Genomic DNA, 15764 nt, shown 5'->3' on the forward strand with positions numbered 1-15764 from the left:
GTCCATCAGGAGGCTGCGCTGCTCAGTGGAGGCTGTGAAGGTGGCTTTGAATTTCAGCTTGTAGACCTTGAGTTGGAGTGAGTTCAAGCAATTACTGTGGGACTTAAAAAAGAGTAGGGAGCTACTTTGCTGGAAACCCAGGGAAATATAGAAGCGGCGTCTGTAGAGTCGGGGGGCAAACTTGGTTGAGATGAAGCCATTACTTGGGAAGCAGAGGGCAGTGTTGAAATGATATCCTTTGTGAGAATTCCCAGAGCCTCTGCAAAATTTATCTTGTGCTGTGGGCCTGCTCAGTCCCATCAAAACCATGGTTTATGCCTTTAGTTGAAATCTGATGACCCCTGGTGGACTTTTGTAGTGGCGGTGCTGCCTACAATAGTTTAAATATAGTCCTACTGAGCCTCAAATAAAAGCCTATGGTTTAAGCACCACAGCCTCAGAAGGCAGGTATCCTTCTGAGGATAAGCACAAAGCTGTAACTGGAGCTGCTCAGTGCTGACAGGTTTTGCAGACATTCAAGAGACCAGCAGCAGCCACTGTTCAAATATTAGGCAAATAATCTGCTGTGTGACCTCGTAAGTACAATCATACAATGTCCCTGTTCTACAAAGACTTCGAGAATTTACATTTTGACCTTGAATGTCAAATGGAGTGCCAAAATGTACCTAATCATTGTCTTGGGTGACTGTGATTATCTTTCTTTGAATTGGAAAGAAGGAAGAAAAAACGATGCTTACAGAGACGTATGCAAATTTACAGCATAGGAGTTCAACATTTAATATTTTCATTTTTAAAATGAAAATACGTTTTCCAGAACATCTAAGGAGCAGTGGCACTGTATTAAATTGCTGGCAGAGCTTGGCATGCGTGCTGGAAATGTCGTGATCTCAGTGAAGTGACAACATAATGAAATGTGGCATGGAAATATAACTTTAGAAAAGAAGGCAATGAAAGCAAAGCACTTCAGAAAGATTAGATAAATGGCTGATTGCAGAGAATAGAAGGGTTATTCTCCTGCACCGCTTGCCCTGAAGCGTCTCTTGGTGGCATGTGGCTACGTGCAAATAAGCAAACATAAGTGCTTTCACTTTTAATCATTCTACTCTGTTACAGCCAGTCTTGTGCATCAGCATACCCTCCCGAGGAAGGGGGACCCCATAGTTAGGTTCTTTCCCCTTTGCCCCTATAGTCACCATTTAAACATACAGGTCAAGGTTCCCCAGGAGAATGACTTCTGGAGGGGGGCAATCGCTTCAACAGAGCTATGTGGCTGGTTGGCTGTGGATGGGGTTTTGTGGACTCTGTAGGTTGTCATTGGTGGTGCGGGGCATGCATTGCTCTACTATGACCTCTAAGTCACCTAGAGAATCAGTCATATGTCAGCGCAGCGCACAAGGAATCTCTGAACACATTCCAGGGCACAGCCTATGAGGTGTGAGTGATATTGTTGAGATGGAAAAGTAATCTGTCCCCTGGCCCAGCATATTGAAGTGGCTTTTAATGAAGCGTCATTTGAAGTCAAGACCTGAAGTGGCTAATAATGAGGATTCCTATGCTGTCAACACCTTTCAACAACCTCAGTCACAACAAAAGGAGATAGTGTTGGAGTTGTGCACCACTTCCTGTTCTCCTGGCAATGACTATTAGTTATAAATAGAATATGTCACAGAGCACTCTTTCAATAGAGGCTTTGTACATGGAACAACTGAAAACCTAATGAGCACCTTAGTCTGTGTGGAAGGCCAGCAGGATGGCAACCTTGACTCAGTTAGTCCTCAGGCCTTCAGGGTTGGGCTCATGTGAGGTGTGTGGTCTCAGCACCTGAAACCACATGATGTACGGTCACTGAAGAGCGCTCCACCGAAGTATGTTGTCCAGAAGTCCCAGCTTAGAGGTTTTGATCTCTATCAGGTGAACAAGCTTTCGAACAGGAAGTGAAGGGTCCCCGGTGAGATGGCGCTGCTCCTGTTACGTGCCGCTCACTTGGATATCGCATCTACAACCTGCTCCGATTTCATGGCATCACTCAGGAAACTAAGTTCGTTGCATAGTGTCTCGTGCCTGTAAGCCATGCGGATCTGTGCAACATTGGTCCTGGTAATGTCATTTCCTTCGGGACCCTCTTTCAGGTAATTCACTCCCAAGAAGTGTCGCTTTTCCTGTTGGCAAATAAAGGTTTGATATAAAAAAAATAATGTTAGCATCCTTTACTGCTACATGTATCTGTTATAGAAAATCCACACAATCAGCAAACGATTTTTTTGCAAACTGTAAATTATTTTGATGCAAACATACTCCACATTGGTATTTGTTAAACCACTGCTGGCTTCTGGGAAATGTAACAAATGTGCATAATAAACCTTTGATCATGTAGGAAATTAGTTTTTTGTGTGGCTAATAAGTTTGGTGCTGTTTGGCGAATCTCCACAAAACTTTTTAAAAAGTAAAAAAAACAAGACATAAGGGGCCAGGGTAGGATTCCCATGTCACCCCCTTAACCTGGTGGTGAAGGCCCATATTTGTGGTAAAATAAAAAATAAAAAACATTCACAGGCTCCTCTGTTCGTTTTTAACCTCCCACCTCCCCCGTAGGCCAGGGCCAGAGAGGGAAGAAGGGTTTATTTTTATGAGGGAGGGGGCATGAGTGGCCCCCTTCCCAGGCCGATTTCAGCCTTGGGAACTCAATCCCACATAGCCCGACATATAATTTAGGGGGAGTGGGCACACGTCTCCGTGGGCCGATTTTTGCCCCCGGATCCCATCCCCTGGGCCCATTGTCTTTTTCAGGTGGAGGGGGAATAGGGCCCCCTTCCCCAGTCCATTTGTGGCCCCAGTGACCCCATCGCCGGGTCTTAATATCTTTTTGAGGGGGAAGGGGACAGGCATCCCGAACTCTATAGGCCACTTTTGGCCCCGGGGACCCCATCCCCTGGGGCCCATCATATTTATTAAGGGTAAGTGGGGCACAAAGTCTCCATCCCTGGGAACTGCAAAACTAAGTAAAAGGGAGGGTGTGGGGGCACGAGTAATAGTTACCTAAGGACACAAGGTATAGTTACTTGGGATAACTATAAATGGTCAATTTCAGTGGTTTTTAGAGTTTCAAATGTTATGTTGGTACTGAGCATTTCACCTAACTATAACATTACTTTAACCCTGCATGTTCAGAATCAGCAGTCGTAGGATAGTTGCAGTAAATGCTAACTATAGAAGAGTGTTTAATTTATACTTCTCTAACATCTCATAAGAGGAAACTGAATTGATATAGATGTTGATTACTCATTAGCCACCTACATATTGCACAAAAACCACTTTCACACAGCACGTTGTGTGGCAAGCTTGATCTCCCCTCTATGTGTGCCACAGTGAGGCTTCACCAAGGCCCTGAAATGCACAGGGTGAGTAAAACAACACAAGGCTGGATCTTAGGACTACATCATGAGTTCAAACGAATCATGTCAAATATTTCATTATTGTACTGTAAGAGGGAATGATTCAGGGTACTGGAAGGTGGGAAGCAATGTTTTTTAAACATGGGGTCCAAGGATTAATTTTACAGTCCAAATTTCCAAATACAGTGGCTAGAAAGCTATTGGTTTTACAGTCATGCCTAAAGAAACACATATAAAATATTTAAATATTTCATGTACTGGCGCAGTGCCCTGAGGGGAGAGCGGTGTCTGGACAGGCTGAAGGAGCATCCGCCACCCCCCAGCTCATCTAGGTTTTTTGCTGTGTCTCACAATTCCAACATTAACTACCAGAGAGAAACCTGTGCTCTAACTCTGCTTGGCTTCTCCCTGTCCCCAGATTCCGTCGGGCAAGATGTGGCGGACGTTCCTGTTCTCTATGCGGGCCAGGGCTGCGTGAAACCATCTACCCACCGCACTGCGAAAGATCCAATACAAACTGGCCTTGGGTAAAGCTCTACAAACCTACCTATTTATTTCTAATTGGGTGACTTCTCCACTCTCCCTAGCTTTCTGTATCTTAGCTTAGAGTACTTTAGCCTACTCTAGAGCCTCATTCTTTCCTTTCTGTGCATAAATTAAGATTAATTCCATAATTAAGATTAATTCCATGAAATGATAAAACATGATTCTTACAAAGAAATTAAAGCCTTGTAAACGTTTTTGATTCGTCCACTAGGTACCAGAACCCAGATTCACAAAAAAGGAATCCATTTGCACTCGTAGTAGTACTCCTATGGAGGAGTGCAGATTTACTACTTTTTGGGAGTCACACACATGCATGCCTGGAAAACTATATCAGACACACTAGTGGTAATGTCAAATTACATTTATTCACAGTGCTACTTCCCCGGTGCAAAGTTGTAGACACAGTGCAATTACACATTGTGGAACAGGCTGCCATGCTGTGCACCTGCACTTTTTTTGGTATTTCTTTTTTCCATTGGTAAATAATGTTTGCTCCTGTAGAATCCCCTTTATTTAAACTGCTACAAAATTTGGGGTTATTCTGCACCCTTTCCCACCCTGGTAGAGAAGTTACAACAGCCCTTTGCTGGAGTACATCTTACTATCTCCTGTGTGCTAAGGGGTCAGAAAGGAATTTTTAAAGGGAACAAACTTACAAAATGGTGCGTGTTCACAAAGTTTCAAGGCAATCCACACCCTACTCCTTCCAATTCTCTCTACTTTCACAAGATTTGCTACTACATAATTATACGCAGTCCTGGAATAACATATTATGCAGTACTGTCTGCATTTATGCCTGCTAAGTATTTTTTTGTGGATCCATGACAGGCACTAATGGTACCATTTTACACCTTACATGTATGTTTACTACGAGAAATGGCTTTTTGAATCCGGCCAAAATAGTGTTCCTCAATCCATACGGGAGCAGTATGTAGACTCAGTTTGTTTTGAAATGTCACTCCTTTCACTGAACTTTCATCACATCATAATCAACTTCATAATCAATAGGGGCGAATGAAATTATAATTTCGGAGACAACGTTCATTTCAATTTTGCTAAATTTTAAAGTTGATGCCATTGCTAAAGTCTGCTTCCCCGTGAAAGGAAGGAGATGGTCCTGTACAAGCCTTTTTTTCCTTGAAAAACCTACTTCGTGCAGGAATTCTTGCCTGTGTTTTCATGAAACTGGCAACGTGTGGGATGTTTTAGAAAAGCTTCACGAAAGTGGTGAAGGTAATATATTTTTATTGACGTTAACAAGTGCTTTAAACGACATGTTTTCTACCTCCTCTACAGAAATTTTACTTTGAGTATTAATAACTTAATATCTACACTTTCATAAAGGAAAGCTCTTACCTTATCCGATAATCCACTTTGCAGCACACTGTTTCTGGCAAGTTCACACAAGTCACAGGTGCTTAGCTTCCACACTTGAGCTGCTATTGCAAATTCCTCCATCAGGGCTTCCTGTGAATCCGCAAAGTCACAACATAGGTGAAAATGTCAAACATATATCCATAATGTTTTTTATCAGCACATAGTATCAATCAGTTAAGTCACACTACATTGGTATGGCATTTATTTAATGATCTTCATGTATACTTCCACCGTCCTCTCCTACTCCCGACCCCCAGGGCCGGACTGGGAACCAAAACCGGCCCTGGAAAGTGCTCGGCCACCCACCCGTGCAGCGCACCGGGGTATTGCCCGGTGCCCGCTACGGCCAGTCCGGCCCGGCCAACTCCTAAGCCCCTCCTTTCCTTTTTCTTGTCCGGGTTGACAGAGCAGCAGTCGTCAGACAATTATGTGAGCTTCGCTAGAGAGGGGCTTTGGCTCTGCCCACTTGTTGGGACCCCGGACTATATGTTTGATTGGGCAGGAGTTGTGTGCTTCCATAAAGAGAGTGTTTGCCTTCTACACAGCTGTGTTCATTTTATGTATTTATCCAGCTGTCTGAGCTTGAATTTTCAGGGACACACATGGCATTGAACTGCTATCAAAGTGTCTTAGATTTTAAGGTGTTTTTCTCTGCCAGCAGCACAGATGGGAGGAGGGTTATTATCTACCTACATAGATGTTTAGGTCTAGCTTGAAAGTGTAACTTTCACTTGACCTTTTAACACACACCAATATTATACTACGGTTCTTTGCTTCCACACAAATACATATTTATTCCTGGGCTATTTTTTTTTGCAATGCTTCACATTACTGCATAACATTCTATTAAAGCCAGACGTATTGGCATTGCCAATGCTTGTTAAAATGTGCCATGGCACCTGAGGCTGAGTTGCATTGCTTACTTTCTCCTACAAACCACTAAGCCTCACTTTGGAATCTCCTTCAGCCAAACATGCATGTTATGTTATGTTATGTTATATTAATTTCTTATGCGCACAGATACTCCAGCCAAGGAGCGTCCCGGCGCAGAGACAAGGTAGTACATAACACAACGAGAGAATAATATTACATAAAGAAACAATTTAAAACAGGAATGTTTTTATAGCCCTCCGAAAGGTCAAAAGATCCTCCAATAAGCGAATTTCCACAGGGAGGGAGTTCCACGCTACTGCAGCTTTTACACTGAAAGAGCGGCCACCCATACGACTAAGCCTGAATCTGGGGACCACAGCAAGGGCCAGACCCTGGGAGCGGAGGGTGCGGGTGGGAACATAGAAGGAAAGACAGCTGGATAAAATTTCCGGGCCTGTACCTCTCAAGATCTTGAAAGCAAGACACAGCACCTTAAAGAGGATCCGCTTCCTTACCGGAAGCCAATGTAGCGAGCGCAAAACATTTGTCACCGAACAGAATCTGGGCAGGCCGACAATCGCCCTCGCCGCAGCATTCTGAACCCGCTGCAGACGAGTTAGCTCGGCCTGGTTGGCCCCGGCCAGAAGAGAGCTAGCATAATCCAGGCGAGAGATGATGGTTGCCTGGATCATCAGCTGCCTGGTCGGGGCATGTCCTCTATACCTTCTCATTCATCTCAACATTGCAACTTTCCTTCAGTTTCATCTTTTGGTGAGTTTTGGCTTCATCCCACATTCTCGTAAATAAACTTCCATTCACCCACTCCACAGAGAATATCTGTATGACCCATCTCACCCTGCTCATTTATCTCAAATTACTCTGTTCTTTCTTTCTAAGCTCCATAAATGCTTGGTTTATTTCAAGCCCTCTTTTTAGCTTATTAACCCTACCCCCCACCCAATATGGATTTTATTTGGTTCATTATGTGGAACTGCTGTCTCATCTATTATTAAACCCTCTTCCAGGCGCTAATATAAACTCTTCTCTCCTCTGTTCTGATTCTTCTCTACCTCTCCTGTTCTTTTGAAGTAGGTGTTTAACTTTGATATTCCTCCATCTCTGAACTGTTCTTTGATGACTATACATATTTCTAGCCATATCTGTTGGGTAGACTGGTGTGGCCCATCTTCTCTATCCTTGCCTCTGCTTTATGATGTCTGTGTTTTGACAACTTCTCTTGTCAATCCTCAGCACATCCTTCTTTTTGATTATCACGATCTCCTCATCTCTGTGCTGATAATTCACAGGTCAGTCTCACCCTTTCATCGTTAGTTCTCTGGATGCCCTTCTGCTCTTCAATTGTGAATGTCTCCTCATTCTATCCAGTTCGTTGCTTGGTAAACAGAAAGCCTCTACTTCGTGGCACTTCACCACTCCTCTTAGCCATTGCCCCCCTATCTTTTTAATTTCCTCATCACCATCAGCCTGTAATTCTACCATTAATTTTGATTACCTTAGTATATCATCTATCCACACTGCCTCTAGTTCATTTTCTCGTTGCTTTAGTTCTTTAATCTCCATAGTTCATTCCTTTTATACTCTTGCTCACATGCTAATGCAGCCAACACAACTGCCTAATCCATTTTTAGACACAAACAAGATCTCAGAACTGACTATTGTTTATCTACTTTAGTAACATATTAAAGAGTACAAAGATGGCATTGTCACAGACATTTTGATTTTTTTCTGTCTTTGTTTACATAAATGCAGTGTTTGTTTGGATTCCTTTGCCCCATTAGATGATTTTGGGAATGTACTATGTTGGCAAAATTTATCAGAACTTCAAGACCATTTTAAAGTTTGATGGAGAAAGTATTCCATCGCAGCGGAGATGATGTATCCTCTCCGCCAAACCCGAGGTCCACCGGCTAAATTTTGAATCTGGTGGACCTTTAGTATGTCAAAAAAGGAGAATATTCTGTCTCCGCCGCCAACAGACACATTTGCAGGCCCAAAAGAGTAATGACCATCAGAGGGTTTGTCATCTGTCTGCCAACCCTTTTCAGATTGGGCAGAAAAATTGCAAGTTTTCACTTCCCATCAACACCAGGTAAAACCTGGCAGTAAGGAGCAGAACAAACTGCAAAATGACTCCCACACCATGACTTTGTACTGTTTGCATGGCTGATAGTCCTCAGTCAACTATGTATTCCTTCTAGATTTCTCTAAAAATAATTAAAGCAGAATATTGTTCTTTTATTCTTGGTAAATCTTTGGTACATTATCTCCAGTTGGCTTCAGTCACATGTTTTTAACCTTAACAAGGACATCTAAAGATATTAAAATTAGTTTCGAGCCACTTAGTTAACCTATCACTATCACTATCTAACCCTCCAGTCTACTTTCATCATGCCTAGAGAACTCTAGAGGGCATACGATTGTTGACTGAGGAGTCTCAGCCCCGCAAACAGTACGAGAAAAGATCTCCTGCAAAGCGCCCCCTTTGAGGGAACAGTTGGGCATTGCAGCACCCGCCCAACGAGGAGCACAGCCCGATTATGAAGCATGCCACCTCGGTGGGTGAGGGCCTGTGCTTCCTTAAACGGATGCTCTGTAACCAGTAAAAGCTCTTGCTCTGTGCTGTGTTACAGCGAAGGGGCAGGAATGCACCGTATTTAAAAGAATACAGTGCACTCTTGCCTTTGTCCCTGCGCTGGTGCCATTTTAGCTGCCTACCGCCGACGCAGGCACCCTTACACCATGGTGCAGGGATGCCCTGCACAAAAACAGTCCTTAGAGGCATATTCCTCTTTCTATGTGTGCTGCAGAATGCTGCACACATTGATAGAGGAATTAACAAGCAGAAATAAAGATATTTCTCCTCTTTATGCCTCCCTTGGAAAGGCGTACCTTTTGACACATTCCCAGTTCTACCACTTTTGGTAAATCTGGGAATGCGTCAAAAATCATGGGAGTTGCATGGGAACACCCAAGCACCGCTAATGGAATGCCTTCCCAGTGCAGAGTAAGGCAAAACAGATATTTGTGCTGCATTGTCTTACTCCAAATTTAATAATCCACTCAGGTCCACTCAAGGCCTTGCATGGCTTCATAAATCGCATTTTAGGCTTGCGTCGCACTTGCACCACATTGTGTGGTGCTCGAGCGATGCAACTCCCCACATAAATATGGCCCTTATTTCGAGCTGTGCTCTTCATCAGGGGGAATGTCCGAGATGCCAGAATAAATGAAGTTTTCACGCTTGTAGTTGTGTGCAAAAACCTTTTTTTTTTTTTTTTTTTTACTCTTTTCCAGAGTTTTGCACACAACTACAAGCATGAAAACGTCATTTATTCTGACATCTCGGACATTCCCCCTGATGAAGAGCACCGCCCGAAATGCATAGGGGATGCATTTATGAATGACGTGTACAAATATACCTTGCTTGAAATGCAGCAATGTTGCGATTTGTTTGAAATCATTCAGCATTTGAAATAATATTCTGAAGATTGGTTCAAAATAAACCACTTTCTTTGAAGAACACTTGAGACTACTTTTGAACTTGACTGTTTAAATGCGTATCTACGCGTCAGGAGGATTCGAGATTTCTATCTTACACTGCGTAAGATTTTCTTGTTAGATATAACAAGTCACACAGTATAAAACATGTGAATGCAGTGGGGATTTCTGGTTCCTTTATCCCTGGAAATGCCACAAATCTTGCATTAACCTAATTTCAAGGGAAAGTGTATATTCTGAGGTTAGGTGAATAAGAACAGGTGACCGGAAGTTAGGGAGGAGTTTTGAGACCTACCTTGGTGTAGTGGAACTGCATGGGGTCATCTGTGGAAAGCGAGACCATCAGACCTTTGTGCAAGAATTCCCGCAGCGGATTTTTAGAGTACTCTAGGAAAAGGCTGTTGTTGCTGAGTGGAGACATGGCAATTGGGATCTGTGCGAGGTAGTACAGGTACTGGAGAACAGGACTCTGCAAGCAGAAAAAACAAGCCAGCTTATTAACAGAGACAAAGCTAACGGCAAATAACTTCTCATAGTGTCGGAAGCCATGGGCAAGCGGCCAAGAACAAGAAGTACCCTCCAGTGCCTTGTACATAAAAGGTTCCCAGCAAGCAGCATAACATGTGTAAGATCTCATCTATAAAATTCTTCCTAGGAAGGGTATATGTACGTACATTGTTATTAATCTTCTAGGGACCAATGAAGACGCACCAGAGCAGTTAAGGCAATTTTGAATTTCTTATGAAACAGAGAGATTGGATTGGTTAAAGACTGCTTTATTGGTCAACATAATCAATGCCGTGCACACATTAATATTTCAAAGGAGAACTCTCAATCTTAAAAGTCGTTCACCGTCCGTCCCCTTTTCTCTCTCAAACATTTTCCTCACTCTCTCTGAAACAGCCTTCCTTGTGTTCACAGGCTCCGCCCATTCAGTATTTCCACCAGTTTCATTGTGTTCTCCTTTGGGATCCACCTCTAATAGCTCGAGCAACTTTCAACTTCCAGCTTCTCCCTTCCCCCCCAATTCCTGACGTGGACTATCTGTTAGCTCGTTCGACCTCGCACCTGGTTCCTTTCACTTTTGCTTTAATTTATCGTCCCCCTCAGTCTACCCCCTCTTTTCTTTCCGACATTCAGTCCCTCCTAGCCACACTGGTGATCAATAACTCCTCCGTACTAGTTTTGGGAGATCTCAATTTTTGGCCGGATGACCCTGCTGAGAGCCCTCAGTCCAGGGATTTCACCAACCTCATGCTTAGCCTTAATTTTATACCAATAGTTCATGGCCCGACACATACCCACGGCCACACGTTAGATCAAATCTGGGTACTAAACATTCCGTCAACATCCCCCACAATAGTTCCCTGCCCTTGGTCAGATCATTTTATCATCACCTTCTCTCTTGCCCTAGCCCCGATAACTAAGCCCCAACTCCCCAAAAACACCTGGGTTAGGAAATGGGGCAAAGCCAACATGCCCTCTCTCTGCTCGACTTTGGCGAACACCAGTCCAGAGTTATCGGGCCTCACAGCCGCCTCGCAACTGGCCGCCATCGACAACTGGCTGACCGTGGCAGGTGACGAATTTGCCCCTTTAAAACGTCTTACGGTCAAACGAGCCCATGCCGCCAACCGCTGGTTCACCCCGGAACTAAAAAAACTGAAGTTGGCCGCACGGCGGGCGGAGCGAGTCTGGCGAAGATCTTATAGCCCTGAGCAGAAGACAGCCTACTTGTCCGTGTTACAAGTCTACAAAAAGGGTATCCTTGTAGCTAAAACTGAGTTCTATACGAACAGGGTGATGGCAGCAGAGTCTCAACCCAAGGAGATATTTGCTACGATTCACGAACTGGCTTCATCTGGCAGAACTGCGCCTACCATCCCTCCATCCCAGTCCCTCTGTAACTCACTCAATGAGTTTTTTATTGACAAGGTCGTTAAAATCAAACTCAACATCCCACCTCCCTCCCCCACATTTGTCAACCCTTCCCCTCCCTACATGGGTCCTAAATTGACTACCTTCCCTCCGTTAACCACCGAGTCTCTTCTTCCGCTGCTGGTCCGAGTCAAGTCTGGCTCCCCTCTGGACTTCGCCCCAGCTTACATCCTTAGGGAAATTTATGTAGCGTGTCCCACACCGGCTCTGACCCTCCTCAACGACTCACTTACACTGGGCTCTGTTCCCAGTTTTCACAAATCAGCAGTGGTTGTCCCAATTATAAAAAAATCGGGTGCTGACCCAACCTCCCCTGCCAATTACCGCCCCATCTCCCTTCTACCCTACCTAGCAAAAGTCCTTGAGACTCATGTTACGACCACTCTGAGCGCTCACGTAGAAGCCAATGACTGCCTCTCCTCCCATCAAGCCGGGTTCAGACCCCTGCACTCTACGGAGAAAGTGGTGATCTCGGTGATGGACAGGCTACGGGAAGGCATTGACATCAAGATCCCTCAAGCCCTGATACTTTTAGATCTATCCGCCGCTTTTGACACGGTGGATCATTCCATTCTTCTCTGCCGTGTCAGGGCGGCGGGCATTGAGGGCTTGGCCTTCTCGTGGCTTGAGTCATTTTTAGCCGGGAGAACCCAGGCGGTCCATCTCACCGGCTTCTCCGCGGCCTCTCGTAGGGTTGAGTGTGGGGTCCCCCAAGGCTCGTCACTCTCCCCCCTTTTATTTAATTTGTACATCTTCCCCCTCATTTTTATGTTACAGCAGCTGGAGGTCACGGTGTTCAATTACGCCGATGACCTCCAACTAATTTTTAACCTCTCCAACTCCCCTTCATCTGCCGAGAACGTCCAGTCAGTGATGAGACTCATCCAGGACTGGATGAACTGCAATCACCTCAAACTTAATCCAGACAAAACCGAGCTGGTCTTGACTGGAGGTGGTTGCAGTCCATGGTCCCCTTCTTTCTGGCCCCCCTCACTCGGTGTCCCTCCTTCTCCTGTGCCTAAAGTTAAAACCCTTGGGATTTTTCTGGATTCACAACTTTCTGTTCACTCACACGTTAGCTCAGTCGTCTCCTCTTGTTTTTTTTCTTTGAGAACAATTAGGAAGGTTTCCCGTTTCTTTTCTCTCCCCGCCTTGAAAATCATCGTGCTAGCCTTGGTATTGTCCCGTATTGATTACGGCAACGTAGTCTATAACGGGGCTCCCGCTTACGCAATCCACCGCTTGCAGCTGGTAATGAACCAGGCTGCGCGCCTGATTCATGGCCTCCCCAAATACCATCGGGCCAGTCCACTACTAAAGGCGCTGCACTGGCTGCCGGTGCGGGAGCGTGCTCTCTTTAAGCTCGGCTGCCTTACTTTTCAGGCAAGAGCCGGGACTGCCCCTAAATTTCTTTGTTCCGCTGTCACTCCTTATCTCCCCGGCAGAGAGCTCCGCTCTTCCCACGCGGCCCTCCTAGCCATCCCCCGATTTAAGAAACTGAGAGCTGGCGGCGCGAGGTTCGCTGTTTTGGCCCCTACCTTTTGGAACTCCCTCCCTGTTGCCCTCCGCACTGTGCCCTCCTATACCCAGTTCCGGAGGGACCTTAAAACTTTTCTTTTCATTAAAGCCTATTCTGTTTAAACTCCCCCCCTTTGCTCTCATCCTCTGTTATCGCAACAGCGCCATGAAACCGCTAGGTAGAAGTGCGCTGAACAAATGCTTTTAAATTCAAATTCAAATTCAAACCTAGCAACATCAGTTCCCTCATTAGTCTTCTAACTGTGGAATTACTGTAGATTCTCATCGTTTTAAGGCCTTTATCATCATACAAAAACATACAAATGAGCTAGCTCCCTGTCTGTAGGTCTGCTTATTGCTTATATTATATCCATCCATCCATCCTTCAAACCATCCATCTTTGCATCTTCCAAACCAGGCCTCATCCATCCATCCACCCATTCCTCAACCCATCCATTAATTCGGCCATGCATCATCCATCCATTGCCCATTCACCCACCCATCCTTCAATCCGTCCATCAATCCCTCCATCCACCATCCATCAAACAATCCATCTTTGCATCCTTCTTTCCATCCAGTCGTCGTTCATCTAGACACCCATCCATCCTTTCACCCACTGTCCATTCATCCACCCATGCTTCATTCCATTCATCAATCCTTGAATTCTTCGATCCATCCACCCGTCCTTCCATTTAGACCTTAGCATATATACATATTTCCAAAGTGTGGCTGTTATGTTACAGCTTGTGACGTCTTATTTGTCAGAGCACATTAGTCGGTAAAAGACTGAATAATCACGATCCAGCCTTGATCGTGGGACGAATAACTTTTGCCTGGTCCTGGGAGATGCGCACGTACTTGGGCAGAGAAAGTGATTGCACACTGACTCCCATGATTTCACTTAAGTCCCACTAAATACAAATCATTGTTTATTCCACATAAATTTCCACTTGACCTGCTCAATTCTCCATCACTTTGTAATTGTCTACCAACCACAGAGGAGAGCACTTGGCACCTGGGCACATGGACTTCATTCATTGGGCCTGTCATTCGGCACTCCTCTGTGTACATCTTCTCATGGGTGCTTACCAGCACAGGTTGGGAGGACAAAAAGAGTGAAGGAGTGAGAGATGTGTTTGCAAAAACACCAGAGATGCAGCGTTACCTTCTTCAGGTTCAAGCCATGGGAGATGTTGTCAGCAGTAAGGAAGGAGGACACCAGGTGAGTGATGGAGCCAGCTTCCCCGCAGTGAGGCCGGAAGAGGAAGGTGCTCATGCCCCGCTCCCTGCAGAAACAAAAGAGGCCACTGGTTACATTTGGAGTCTCAATTCAATGGGTGCAACAGGAGAGGTGGACTTTGTTTACTGTCTACCCGGAACCCAGGAGGAAGAGGGGGCGGGATACACACATGGACATTTTTACTGCATAACCTGACACAAAAGGGAGGGAAATCCAGGGTAAAAATGGAAATGATTTAGTCGTCCCCTGACACCGAGGGGACGCAGGACACACAAAAGGATTGTTATTTACTCTCTTACTGGACCAATATTTACTACTGCCCCCTCCTTCCGGAGGATGCAGTGCACACACATAGATGGGTTTTATTGACTGTCTCAGTGACACCAGGGAATGCAGAACACACACTCAGGAGCAAAAAGCAGGGTTGGGGTCCTGTATCCGAACTGGCTTGGACCACACAAATATGCAAAACACAACAAGATAGCCAGACAGATTACTTATTTGGATTTTTGATCCCATACAGCAAATTAGTTCTGCAGGGTCACCTATTTTATTTTAGTTATTTTATATTTTTAGAAAAACATTATACAATCCCATTTGTATATGTCATGAAAAGAACACTCATCAAACAGTGAAAATATATATACAAACACGTGAAATGTGCATAAATATACAAGTGCTATACAAGTGTTTAAAAAGTATTGTCAATTGGTACAAACAACACCAAACACAATGAATCAAGTAGTTAATAATCAATTCACATTGGAAACCAGTCCTTGACGTTAAATACAGTGAAACAGGCGGAAAAAAAACAATACAACAACGTTTCCTGCCTGTCTATCTAAGCCAAGGGAAAAAGTAAACAAATTGATGGGTTGCGAAACTAGGGAACACACTGTGTATATTTTAGCAGCCCTAGTGGCACCCTTGTTCTGTTTCCGAGGCTCAGGGTCAACGCGTTTCGAACCACGACGTTGTTACGGGTTCTCCTCAGGACATGGACTGGAAGGAGTCCAAACTGAAAATGATAATAGTGAAAAGGGAGGTGTAAGATTTGTGCACCGCTGTACATAAACATTGACTAAAAAGGTTCAAAACATACTCAGACTCTACACTGAGGATCGGAGAGTGAGTGGTACCTGAAGGTTGTTTGGAGTATTCACTCAGGAATGGTAGAGATGGAGTGAGGTGTCTCTCACGTGCCGCAGTTCTGTCAGCGGACAAAAGTATATGTCAGACTAGTGACCCCAATGGCAGCATCTAGATTACAGGCATATACCAAGGCTATGCAGAGGTAAAACAGGAGTTGACGCCTACCTGTATGAAGGGATGTTGGAGACTCTGGTGAATGAGATGGAATC

General features: G+C 44.7%; 1 protein-coding gene across 2 annotated transcripts in view; it reads right to left on the reverse strand.

Annotated features, from left to right (window-relative positions):
• Positions 1 to 1784: 1784 nt before the first annotated feature.
• Positions 1785 to 15764, reverse strand: part of AMPD3 (adenosine monophosphate deaminase 3) — a 95504-nt gene continuing 81524 nt past the window's right edge. Inside the window, exons 12-15 of one of the 2 annotated variants that reach the window (XM_078680957.1) lie at positions 14329 to 14449; positions 10003 to 10176; positions 5295 to 5405; positions 1785 to 2159 (exon numbers count right to left, since the gene is read on the reverse strand). In XM_078680957.1, coding sequence (XP_078537083.1) covers positions 1980 to 2159; positions 5295 to 5405; positions 10003 to 10176; positions 14329 to 14449 — 586 coding nt within the window. In that variant the 3' untranslated portion in view covers positions 1785 to 1979. The remainder of the gene's footprint in view (positions 2160 to 5294; positions 5406 to 10002; positions 10177 to 14328; positions 14450 to 15764) is intronic. The other variant, XM_078680958.1, reaches the window with a different exon arrangement.

Source organism: Lissotriton helveticus, chromosome 3_1 (genome assembly GCF_964261635.1).
Source record: "Lissotriton helveticus chromosome 3_1, aLisHel1.1, whole genome shotgun sequence".
NCBI lineage: Eukaryota > Metazoa > Chordata > Amphibia > Caudata > Salamandridae > Lissotriton > Lissotriton helveticus.